General features: G+C 25.2%; 1 protein-coding gene across 1 annotated transcript; it reads left to right on the forward strand.

The window, feature by feature from the left end:
* Nucleotides 1-5,771: 5,771 nt before the first annotated feature.
* LOC113858876 (fatty acyl-CoA reductase 3-like) lies at nucleotides 5,772-11,202 on the forward strand. The gene is made up of 10 exons (XM_027491664.1): nucleotides 5,772-5,853; nucleotides 5,940-6,043; nucleotides 7,109-7,311; nucleotides 7,550-7,650; nucleotides 9,219-9,411; nucleotides 9,593-9,754; nucleotides 9,937-10,018; nucleotides 10,197-10,463; nucleotides 10,832-10,959; nucleotides 11,049-11,202. The coding sequence occupies exons 1-10, from the start codon at nucleotides 5,775-5,777 to the stop codon at nucleotides 11,200-11,202; spliced, it is 1,473 nt and encodes a 490-aa protein (XP_027347465.1). The 5' UTR covers nucleotides 5,772-5,774.
* The last annotated feature ends 1,827 nt before the right edge of the window (nucleotides 11,203-13,029 follow it).

Consider the following 13,029-nt stretch of genomic DNA (forward strand, 5'->3'; position numbering starts at 1 on the left):
TTTTTTTTAAATCCATAAAACTTATTCCTCTTTTTATCTTTATCATTTTTTTGCTACCTTCAAATGTCACACCTTCATTTCCAACATCAATTTTTCCATTCCAATATACAATAATAATAATCTCACTCATCATGTATTTATAAACAGAAAAAAAATATCAATAAACAATTATAACAGTATACTTATTTATATAAATAATTCATTTAAATTATTATTAACATACACAAATATATACTACTACATTTTACATTATAATTTCATTAATTTTTCAATAACATAAAAACTCATAAAAATATCTAAAATTTACTAACCTGAATGAACTTTTCAAAACTTACGAACTCAGAAATGCTCCAATCCGATTTCAGTCGATCCCCTGCATTTTATATACTAAAATTTTGTTGGATATTTGGGTGCAGCAGAAGTGGAAGGACTGGTGGGCAAAAGAGTGTTTTCGTCCATCATCTCAGACGAAATTAACAGGATTTTGACACATGTCTATATCCTGTTAATTTCGTCCATTTTTAAGGCGAATTCGTTGAGATTTGACTACGTGTCATTGTCTTACGGTTTCGTCTCATTGTTATACAAAATTAGAGCCACGTGCCTAGGTGTTTTGTCCCTTTTTGATATGAAATGAGCAAATAAAATATAAAAAAATTACTTTCATCTAGCTTTTAGACGAAATTATGTCTGACGTGGCCTAAAATGCCCTAGACAGGGAATTATTTTTTATTTTATCTTATTTTAGTAATTAGTTTTTAAAATTACATTATTTTAGTCTTTAAGCCTCAAAAAAGATATTGAGGTTGTCTTTCACAAAGTAAATAAAAATTTTAGAGAAATTAAAATTTTAATAATTTTAATGAATTTAAATTATATCATTTAAATTTTTATTATTTTAAAATATTTTATTTAAATAAAATAATTGATTTTTTCATTTAAAATGCTTTTGTTTGAATAGAGTAATTAAATTATTTGTATTTTTAAAAAATAAAATAATCACTATATTTGATAAAATTAATTAAAAATATAAATTTTAAATTATTAAATTAATTGAAATTAAATATAAACATAAATAAATATAATATATAATAAAAAAAATTCAAATTTCTCACTCTTTTGTTAGTATTTAAAAAAATTTATTTTAATATATTAAAATTTTTCAGTAAAATTTTTAAAATTAAACATCTAAATAAAAAATTTTAACTTATAAAAATATATTTTTTTAAAAAAATTATTCACTTAAAATATCACATCTTAACACGCTTTAAAATTTTTTGTATTTAAAAATAGCGTTTCTAAGTATTTCTATAATATAGTTTAACATAAATAAATAGGTAATCTTAAATAATCAAGGTATTATGATCTTTTTTTTTACTAATTGTTATTTTCTATTTTTTATTTTAAAAATTAGCAATTATATTAGTTATTATTTCTCTAATTATACCTTGTCTTTACTAACGTTAATTATTTTACACACTTAAACTAAAATTGTATATTCATAAATTATTTTACACTTGATTTATTACGTTGGTAATGCTACCACGTTGCAAATGAAAGGGGGGTCTTTTTAATGTTTTCCTTTTTGGTTATTGATCAATGACTCCACTTAATTAGTATTTAATTTCTTTTTGTTGATAAGTATGAAAAACATTTAATGATGAAAGATAATAAATGAAATAATTTAAGGACATATTTGGAAACTTGCAAAAAATTCTAACATGTACTTTTTTATTATTAATTAATGAGAAAAATAGAAAGGATTTTTAAAACCAAACCAAACTATTTTTAAACCATTAAATTGATTAACAATTTTGATAACCGATAAAATTAAGAGTGAAAAAAATCACATTATATACTCAAGTTTGGTTTGAATTTTAATTTCTATTACTATTAAAATTGAATTGAACCCCAATATATTATACTTATACTTTTTTTATTTTTATATTTTTTTAAAATTTCATCATAATAATGTATAATATATGGTACACTTCTTTTATCTATATTAAGTCCCATTTCTCTTAATTTAATATATTTTTTATCCTTTATTGAAAATTCTATATATATATATATATATATATATATCAGTTTTTCATATTTTTTTTCATTTTAATTAATAATTTTTCTCTATTTTAATATTTTCTCAAAAAAAATTACTTGGTTTTTTAGTTACTTTTTAATCTAAATAAAAATTAAATTAAAAGTTGCATAAAATAAACATACTTTAGAAAAACAATTGTCATTTAAAAATAAATAAATAATTAAAAATGTCAACCTAAACAGAACTAAAAAGATATTGGTTCAGTTTTGTACAATTTTGATATTACATTTAAATTGGACTAAATCAAATTGTTTAATATTTATAATCAATTTAGATAGTTTTTATAATAAAATTGAATGAACTGCAAATACTTTTAAAAGATAAATACGTATATTTTTATTTTTTATTTGTCTCCTTTTAAATAAAATATTATCTTTATTTATTTATATTTTAAATTTTAAAATAATATTAATTTTTTTTTATTAATGATATTCTCAACCTAAAATAAAAGATCGAAGAGGACATAAAATAAAAGATAAAAATAAAAATAATATAAATAAGACAGAAAAATCAATAAATGAAAAAAAGTAAGTTAGATAGTTTAGTAATCAAGAGAGAATCATGGAAAGTTTAGAATCATATGAAAATATTTGTTCTTAAAACTATTGTGAAAAGATTTATTAGGCAAAAATTTTAATGAAAAATAATATAAATATTAATTATAACTAAATAATATATTAATTTCTTTGGAATCATATAAATAATATATTATTTTTTTGTAAAAAGAAAATATTAGCAATTATAACTAAAAATTTATTAGGTAAAGATTTCAATAATCTTACACTTGTGCTGGAAGCAAAAGTTTACGTAAATATTTGATTTTAGGCTTTAACATGCTCTCTAAATTTCAATAAAATTTTAGTTTTAATTTTTTATAAATTTTTATTTTTAGTTTTATTATAAAACACTATCAAGTTAAATATAAAAAATAAAAACATATTTAAACCTTAATTTTATGGGGAAATTGGTCTATGAACTTCAAGGTGAGAGATTTGATCCACATACTAAACATAGCTTTGGTTTAACAAAAGCTATAACTTTCCAAAATTAGTATGGGAAAGTGGTGCAATGACATTCTTCCCATTCCGACACTGCCAGCAAAAGTTAGGTAAGTTTTAGGTGCCTTTTAGCGCCGAAATTTTGGGTGGTTCGTTGAATGTTTCAATTTTTGCATCACTTACGTTGAAGCTGAGCTGTCATTCAAATCCAACAACAGATAGGGCCGACACAGTTTATGCCAAGCACAGGAACCGAGACCTATGTTTTATTGGGATCATTATTTTTTTTATTTTATTTTTGCAAACACAAACTATAGACACAATAAAGAGAATTTTGATCTATTTTATTGTTAAAAAATATTTTTTTCACTCTTGTTTATAAATATAATAGTATTTTTTATTTAAAATATAAAAAATTAAAGCTTATTTTTATATATTTTTGCTTTTTACAAAATTTATATCAATAAGACATTTATTTATTATTTATATAAATAGATAAAATTATTTATTTAATATATAAATTATTAATTTACTCATTTATCAAATTATTTGCCCAAGGGATGGCATATAGCTTTGAAACTGATGTGTTTGGTTGGTGTATGGAGGTTACAACTTGCAATTGCTGGTTCGGTACACATGGGAAAATCAATTCAACTCAGCAGGAACTTTAGCTGTTGTTACAGTATTGTTAATTGAGACTTTCAAATTTCATGAAATGAATAATGCATTGAACTTTAATGCGCGTCACTATACATTGCACCATGGTTTTGAATTCCCCAGCTTGTGTAATAAATACTCATTGAATGAAAGTTGTGTGATTAGGATAAGGGGGAATATAGGAATGGCAGATGCTGCCAGGTGTTCTGAATTACACTAATTATACTGATAGGTGATCCACTCTCTTTTCAAGAAGATTGAGGCTTGCACTCCTTTTAAAATCAGTAAAATGGGCTTTAATGAAGGTTTGGAATTGGTTGATGGAAAAGTTTACATTATAAGTACTTTTTTTATTAAAGTTATTTATGTTTGAGTTGAATAAAATTTGTTAAACAATAAAATTTATCTTCTGAGTATTTAATGTAAATGTATTTATTAATATTTGAATTTAAAATTAACCTTCTACTAATTGATTTATGCGTTTAATAATTAATAGTCTTAATTACATGAAGTTGATTAAGCTAGAGTGTGTTTGTATATATAACTTATTTAAGTATTTATTTATTAAATTTTTTTAAATAATACCTAATGTGATAAAGTTAATAATAAATTTTATTAATATAAATTGAAAATAATTTATTTTTGTAATTAAATTATATAAAAAATAATTACAATAAATTAAATACATGTAACTTATAAGAATTATAATATAATTTTATAAGTTGCTAAAATTATTTCAAATAAATTTTAAATTCTTAATAAAATAATTTTATTGAATCTCACAAAATAACACATCATTTTTTATTACTTAATAAACAACCCCTTTTCTAATCATACAAGTTTAAATCTAACTATATGTATCTATAAAAATTTTATTGAATAAGTTTCATCACAACAAGAAAAGAATCCGAAACCCTCTTATTCAAATATCTTGAAACCATTACCATTACTTATTAATATTGAGAACTCCTCTCCAACAATAGTACTCGAATAAGATATGCGTTTTTAACAGGTAAAGTGAGTTAAAAAAATTCATTGAAGATGCTCTCAAAATTAGACATTACGTTAGAACAAAGAAAAAATATAAAAAAAAAGGAAGTATGAAAAAAAATAATAAGTGAAAAATGAGTAATTTTTTAATTATTAATAAAAAATTAAAAATTTTGATATAGATGATATGAAAATAATTAAAAATTCCTTATGTGAAATGTAACTTAAATAAAATAGAAAAACTACATTTTCTATACATTTTGATATAGATGTTTTTAGGTTTTTTTTTTATTTTAAGTGTATATTTTAGAATGATATGTAAAAAAAGGTAAAAAAATAAAAAATAAAAGTAATTATATATGATATTATTTTTGTTTTTAATAATTCAAATAATAAAATAGAATAAAAAATATATAACATTCCGTTTATGCTTTCATTGCTTTAACTTTTAAAGCCACTGTATCCCTTTTGTTTTTTACAATGTAGCACTAGTTTATGCGTGTATTGCACGTAAGTTAAAAAACTTAAATAGTAGGTTTTGTATTCATGTCTCTTCGATTTTACCAAAGTCGAGAAAAAAATCCCTAAATTACATGAGAATTGTCAAAAGAATTGCAGGAACATCAAACAACAATTACAAATATCCAACAGTTACGGTTAGGCTAAACGAACAATTGAGGCATGCATGTTTGAAGAATAGTGTGGTACAATAATCACCGTTTTAACGACCTTCATAATTGCTTGACACGTGGCAAAAGGGGTATATGGTTAGGACTTAGGATAGGGTAGTTTTCACATTTGCATATATTTGATATTTGATTTCACACTCAAAAGTTGGGACCACCACCGACATTAATTTATCATATGCCTTATTAGTCGATCAATTTTATATATATATATATATATATAGATGGCATTGTTGTATTGCCCATTAGGGACATTACTCTTCACCCACTTCAAACTGTGTTTCCAGTTCCTGAATATCCACTTTCATATCTTTACTCTACTCATCCTTTAATTCCTCTCCAATGGAATTGGGAAGCATAATCCACTTCCTTCAGGACAAGAATATTTTGGTCATTGGTGCCACTGGCTTCATAGCCAAAAGTGCTTCTCTCTCTCTCTCGTTTGAAACTTGCTTATTGTGCATGCATTGGTGATGCTTGTGTTTGATTACTTGTATGGTGTTGCAGTTTTTGTGGAGAAGGTGCTTAGAGTTCAGCCAAATGTGAAGAAACTTTATCTTCTTTTGAGAGCCAGAGATGCCGAATCTGCCTCAGGACGACTGCAAAATGAGGTGAACGTAGAAATTTTATGATGTCTTATTGTCTTTTACCCTAAAATTAAAATGCCATAATGTCCATTCTGTGTGTGGAAGGGACCGGTTAATCACTCTCTCCACTTCGTTTTCCTGTTTTTCTTTTCTTGCCATTTTGCTTTCTTCAAGAGATAAGGGTACACATTAGATAAACTTTCCAATATTTTGTTTTAAAAATTAAATAAAATCTCTCTTTTTAAAAAAAATTTATCATCTAACTTCTTTAGAAATATGTTATGTACGTAGTTTATTTTAATTTATATAAAAAAATTGTTGTCAACAGATTTTTTTTCTTCTACGAATGTTTGTTGAAGATTTTATCTAAATAAAACTACGTAAAGTTTGAATAAAAGACCTCATGATGTTTAGTTACAGTGTTTAAGTGTGTATTTTTATTGTATTATTTAAAATATTTAAAAAATAAGATTGTATGAAATTTTAATCAAGACATGTTAATGCAAATATTGCTCAAGATCTTCAACTTATTTTCAACTATTCACTTATTCTATGTTTAAAATTTATATAATTTTTAGTAAATTTTAATTAATAATTAAAAAATTAAGTTACTGTACACACCGACATTCGGTATTACATGATCAGTCTTCTGCCTGTTGTCCCGACTGTCCTGTCCGCAGTAGACCAAAAGTTTAGAATTTATTTAATTCTTTAAAATAATTTTTATGGTGCATTCTAAATTAAAAAGATATTTTATATTTTTTAAAATAAAATAATAATCATTATTAATTTTATATTGATAAATAGTAAAGTTAGTAATTTACTTAAAAATGTATAAATATTTTTTAATTTTTAAGATAATAAAAAAATTACACCTATTAGTTAAAAAATATAATATTCTCTTAAATTTACAAATATTACAGCAAATAAATTTTTTTTATCACATCATATTATATTATTATATTTTTTTTTCTATCATTTAACTTCATTCACCTTACTGTATGATAAACATTATTCTTATTTTTCTTACTACATATTAAACCAGTTCGCGGCTGATACCTTGTACACATTATTATATTTTGAATGTAGATTATAAAGAAGGAGTTGTTTAGATTGTTGAAGGAAAATCTGGGTGCAAAGTTCGATACCTTTGTTTCAGAAAAGTTAACCGTGGTGCCTGCAGACATTTCTCAGGAGGACTTGAATTTGAAGGACTCCTTTCTACGGGAAGAAATCTGCAATCAAACAGATGTTATAGTTAATTTAGCTGCTACAACTAATTTTGATGAAAGGTATTTATTCGGATTCAATTATTTAGTAGAACCTCATTTCCACTATAAAAAAATAAAATTGTTCTAATTAAAAGTATAGTATGTTGCATTATATTAACAGTATGGTGTGTATCAATCAACACTTACAACTCATCTCTAAAGTTATATAATAGTTTTAATTTTTAGAAGTTAATTAAAATTCAAGTTGTGCATATTTTCTTTCATGTTAAATCTCCATATATATGTTAATTATACGCAGATACGACGTGGCATTGGGTATAAATACATTAGGAGTTAAGCATGTCTTAAGCTTCGCCAAAAGTTGTATTAAACTGAAGGTACTTCTGCACGTATCAACAGGTTAGTATTCAAATGTAGCTCACATGAATTATTATTCCACATGCTTCTCTCGTAGAAATCGACTCGATATGTCAAATTAAATCTAATGTTTTGATTTAAACCATACCCATGATTTTAGTTTCACCAAATCTTTTAGAAAATTTGAATCCAATATTTATCCATCCATATTAACCAAATGATTGAAGATCAATGCTTATAACATATTCATTCTAACTCATTTTTAAGTTATTAATTAAAATTTATAAAAATTATGTGTTTCACTTTTTCTCACTCTTAATTAAGTTAATGTTTTTTTTATTTTTATAATTTTTAATAAATTTTAATCATTAATTAATTAAGAGTGTATTGAATACCAAACTATAACCTGCCATAGATCCCTTGTTTCTTTTTTGCAATTCAATAGACATTGGAACGGAAGGAAGCTTTCCTTGCAATTATTGGTTATTTCAGTAGAAATTCCAAATCATCCTAGAATAAAATGTATTGGACTAATTTTTTGGATTAGGCTCTCTGTATGTTATGAGTTTCACATTGAGTAGAATAAGATGAGCTACGAGGAGAAAGGACTACTATGGGGTCACCATCTATAAAATGCTTAACTGGGTACTTAGCTTTAAAGTTTTCTAACCTATTGGACTAGTCTTTTGGGTTGGGCTCCCTTCATAAGCTTAAGTTATAACAACAATTTTAGTTTAAAAGATGAGTATACTCTTCCAACACTACAAGTCCTTTTCTCCACTATTGAATTCTAAGTGGATAATTTTTTTAGAAAAGCATGAGTATTCTAAGATGATTAAAAAGAATGGAATTTCTTTAATTTCGCATTGATATTAAAATCTACATTCCTCTTCAGCCACCTTCTGATTACATTGAGACCTAAAGACTGACTTTTTTAGAAAATATGGTTTTGAATTTGATAGTAATAATTCTATTGATTATGACTTTGAGAGTTAAAATTAAAAGGGCATAAAAACAACGACTCTTGATTTACTCATTATGTTATGCTCCTGATTCCATTTAGTATATATATGTACCATTTTGGTATTATCTAATCATCTTCAATTGCTAATATAATTTTTCTTGCAAAATTCTCAACATTTTTTTTATATTTGATAAAATTAATTTTCACGCATATGTTTACATTTAGTTTGCAGTTTACATGTGGAATTGAAATAACATTTAGCTGTGGAATTCCACACATTTAAGGAGCGTTCTTAATTTTGGCAGTCTAATCAACATTGATGTAATTTAAAAGTAAGTTTAGATAATTTTTTTTAATAAATATTTACAAGAACAAAATATTAAGTAGTCAACTAAATTAATCCACTCTTATAATTTAAAATCAACTTAGATTTATCTATTTTTTTATAGTTCTTTTATTTAACTTTGCTAAATTTAAAAATTATAAATTATTTTTAACTTACAAAATCAATTTTATTTATTTTTCATATTAATTGTCTTCTCTCAGAATTACTTATCTAAAAACTTATTGAAATTGGGCCAATATATTTTTGATAACTTTTCCGAAACTTGCCAAAGATTAATCAATATAATTGATATGCCTTCAGCATATGTATGTGGGGAGAGAGGAGGACTTATACTAGAGGACCCATACCAGTTAGGTGTGTCGCTAAATGGAGTACCCGGACTTGACATTGATGTGGAAAAGAAAATTGTAGAGGAGAAGTTAAATCAGCTTCGAGAAGAGGGAGCCACAGAAGATGATATTAAGATGGCCATGAAGGACTTGGGCATGAAAAGGTTAACATCTACTACTTCCATTTTACTTTGAGGTTACTTCCATATTTGACCATTTAAAATTATTTTCTGGATTACTAATTTCTTAAAATTGTAAAATGTTAATAAAATTTGAAAAGGAATAAATATTTGAATTTTGATTTTTTTATTTTTTTTACTTTCATGTGTGTTTGAATAAACTCAGAGCAACTATGCATGGATGGCCAAACACATATGTCTTTACAAAGGCAATGGGAGAAATGCTTGTAGGAACTTTGAAGGAAAACATGTCCATTGTTATTGTACGTCCTACAATTGTTACTAGCACTTATAAAGAACCTTTCCCTGGTTGGGTTGAAGGAGTAAGGTAAATCACCTATTTTTATGTCATTCATCACTTTGGTCATTTCGATGCAATGCGTTGTGTTACATACTAGCTACTCAAGCATACATTTTTAATCATCCGTTATTTTATGTCCCTTTAATTTGATTTCTAAGACAATGGTTGTATAAGCATATAACCCAAAGTTTTGTTTTCTTGATTTGCAGAACCATAGACAGTTTGATTGTTGCTTATGGCAAAGGAAAATTAACATGCTTCATTGCAGATATTAAGGCAATTTTCGACGTGGTGAGTCACTGAATGAAGCATTTGAGTTCTTAATTAATCAGTAAAGAAAGAACAATTATATATACTATTAATTATTCACTTTCTCATCTAATTCTAAACCAATTACTTCTTTAATTAAATAAAATACATTCTTGGCTAATCGAAATGGATATATGAATTTTTTGGAATTTTGAAGCAGATACCAGCTGACATGGTCGTGAATACAATTCTAGCAGCCATGGTGGCTCATGCAAATCAGCCTGATGATATCATATATCACGTGGGTTCCTCTGTTGCAAATCCAGTCAAATACCAGAGTCTCCAAGACTATTCCTTTAGATATTTCACTGCAAAACCTTGTGTAGACAAGGAAGGAAAGATCATCAAGGTTGGCAAAGTTACAATATTGGACAACATGGCTAGCTTTGAGAGATATATGTTCATCCGTTACTTGCTTCCATTAAAGGTTATTTATATATATTCCTTATTTTCTACTTTTGATGATCTCTCTACTCATCCAATTAGAAATTATAGTAACACTATTTCAAACACACTCTTTTAAATATATTATTTATTATTATCTAAAATTTATTAAACATAAAAAAACAGGTAACTTGTGCACTTAACTTAATGATACTCATCATATATAATTTTATAATTTTTAATAAATTTTAACTAATTACAAATAATATGTTAGAGAATGTATTAACACTCTTGCAATGCATTAACTAATCATCAATATTACTCTTAATAATTATTGATACATCATTTTGTGCCAAATTAAATAGCATATTCCTTAGCAAAACGTGCTTACTTAGTTTGCATTTTTAATAGGGAATAGAGCTAGCCAATGCAGCTTTATGCCAATATTTCCAAGGAATGTATCTTGATATGAGCAGGAAAATCTATATTGTGATGCGATTGGTACACCTATACAAGCCCTACGTGTTCTTCAATGGCGTGTAAGTTGATTAATTAGCAAAAAGTAAAATACAACACTAACTTGTTTAATTTTAATTAATGTACTGAGACAAGCTTGTTTTGCATGCAGATTTGATAATATGAATACAGAAAGGTTGCAAATAGCAGCAAAACGAGGTGGGGTAGAGATGGATTTGTTTTACTTTGACCCTAAAATGATTGATTGGGAGGACTATTTCATGAATATTCATATTCCTGGGGTTGTCAAGTATGTCGTCAAGTGATTACGTACTGTGAAATTAATCTGAATTGTCATTGTAGCTTCGTTTTTTTTTTTTTTTTTTCCAAAACTTAAATCTCCATTGCATTCAAAATTATGTTAGCGACATTAATTTTATATATAATAGTGTGTTACTAATTTTAGGGAGGTTAAGTTTTCGGGTGCTCCAATATTCACATAATACAGATCAAGTTCTCTTTGAATTTTCTTTGAGTTGTCAGATACACAAGAAGAGTACTGCTGATGCTTATATTATTCATATTGCATAATTTTTAATGTACTGCAAAGAAATTTTATTATTGTACACGTTGTTTCACCTGAAAATAGAACAGTTTTACTGGTGCAACTATACCAAGTGTCGTGGTTTTATCTCCAAGTGACGTTGATTACTTGAAGTTTTAAGCTATAAATTAAATGACCTTTCAGTTTATTACAAAATAGTATAAGTTTTACCTATTCATTTCAACCATAAAACTTAATTAATTAATTGATGGATCTGTACGTATGCAGAAATGTGAGTATAATGAATTCTAGGAAGATTATTTGCTATTATAATACAATAAACAATCATAACATAAAAATAGTTAATGTTGATCAATTGATCCTCGTAGAAGTTGTCTTGTTGGGCCACTGTACTTGTCTATAAATAATAAAAGGAATATGTGAGATCCGAAGATATTATCCCATTAGGTTTGTCAAGGGCAGATTAATTAATTTTAGCAAATGTTTGACTATTAGGTAAATGAAAATCGTCATGATATGGATAAATTTTTGTAAGAGAAAAAAAATAAAATTATTTTTATAATTTAAAATTAACTTGTATTTTTTATTTTTTTAAAAATAATTTTATTTAATTTCTTTAATATTTAAAGAGATAATTTATTTTTAACTTATAAAAAAATATATTTATTTATCCATAAGTTCATCCAAACATGCAAGACCGATTAGAGTAAAAAGATGTTAAAATGAATAAAAAATAAATAGAGAAGACAAAGAGAGAAATCACAAAATCAAAGATTTTCAAGATTGCAAGAAGAAAAATTAAATATATATGAAATGAATTTAATATGTCTATTTCACTTACGTAATTATCAAGATATTACTTATCTTTTGTAAATATGTTATTTATTATTTATTCTAATGATATAAATATTTAAGAATCATGTAACATGAATATATACTTTTTTTAATATTAAAATATATAACAATCATATAAGACAAATAGTCGATAAAAGCTTAAAAAAGTTAATATACTTATTAATTTAATAATTAATTAAAAATAAGATAGAGTTTAATCTTTTAGTATAAAATTTAATATATTTATTATATGAGAAAACAATCTTATTGGTTTCCATCATTTCAAGGATACATTAAAATAGTTCTTAAGTTAAAAAGTATATATTAATCTAATATATATAATCATGGGTCACATTGATTTTTAAAATAAACAATTGTTAATTAGATAATGAATCGCTAAAGTGACACGTTAAATGTGAATATGATGTAAAGTTGAATGTGTAACTTTTATGCTAAGTGACATAAATAGACTGTTTTTAAGATTTATTAATCAGTCTCCAATATTTTCATCTCTAATCTCATTTCTTCTTCCCTATTCTTTGCTCTCGTCTGGTGACTACTGCATACTCGAAACATACTGTGAGTGTATAAGAAAAAGTGAAAAAGAGAGGAGAAACGATTAAGCAATAACAGGCAATGGTTTGAATATTAGATCTACGAAATGAATGAACGAGATATTTATGCATTCTTCTTTGACTTGTTATGAAAAGCCTGTAATGGTTTGATGCTGCCAACCTATGTATTTGAATATGGT

This window comes from Abrus precatorius, unplaced genomic scaffold (genome assembly GCF_003935025.1).
Source record: "Abrus precatorius isolate BTA unplaced genomic scaffold, Abrus_2018 Scaffold2, whole genome shotgun sequence".
Classification (NCBI taxonomy): Eukaryota; Viridiplantae; Streptophyta; class Magnoliopsida; order Fabales; family Fabaceae; genus Abrus; species Abrus precatorius.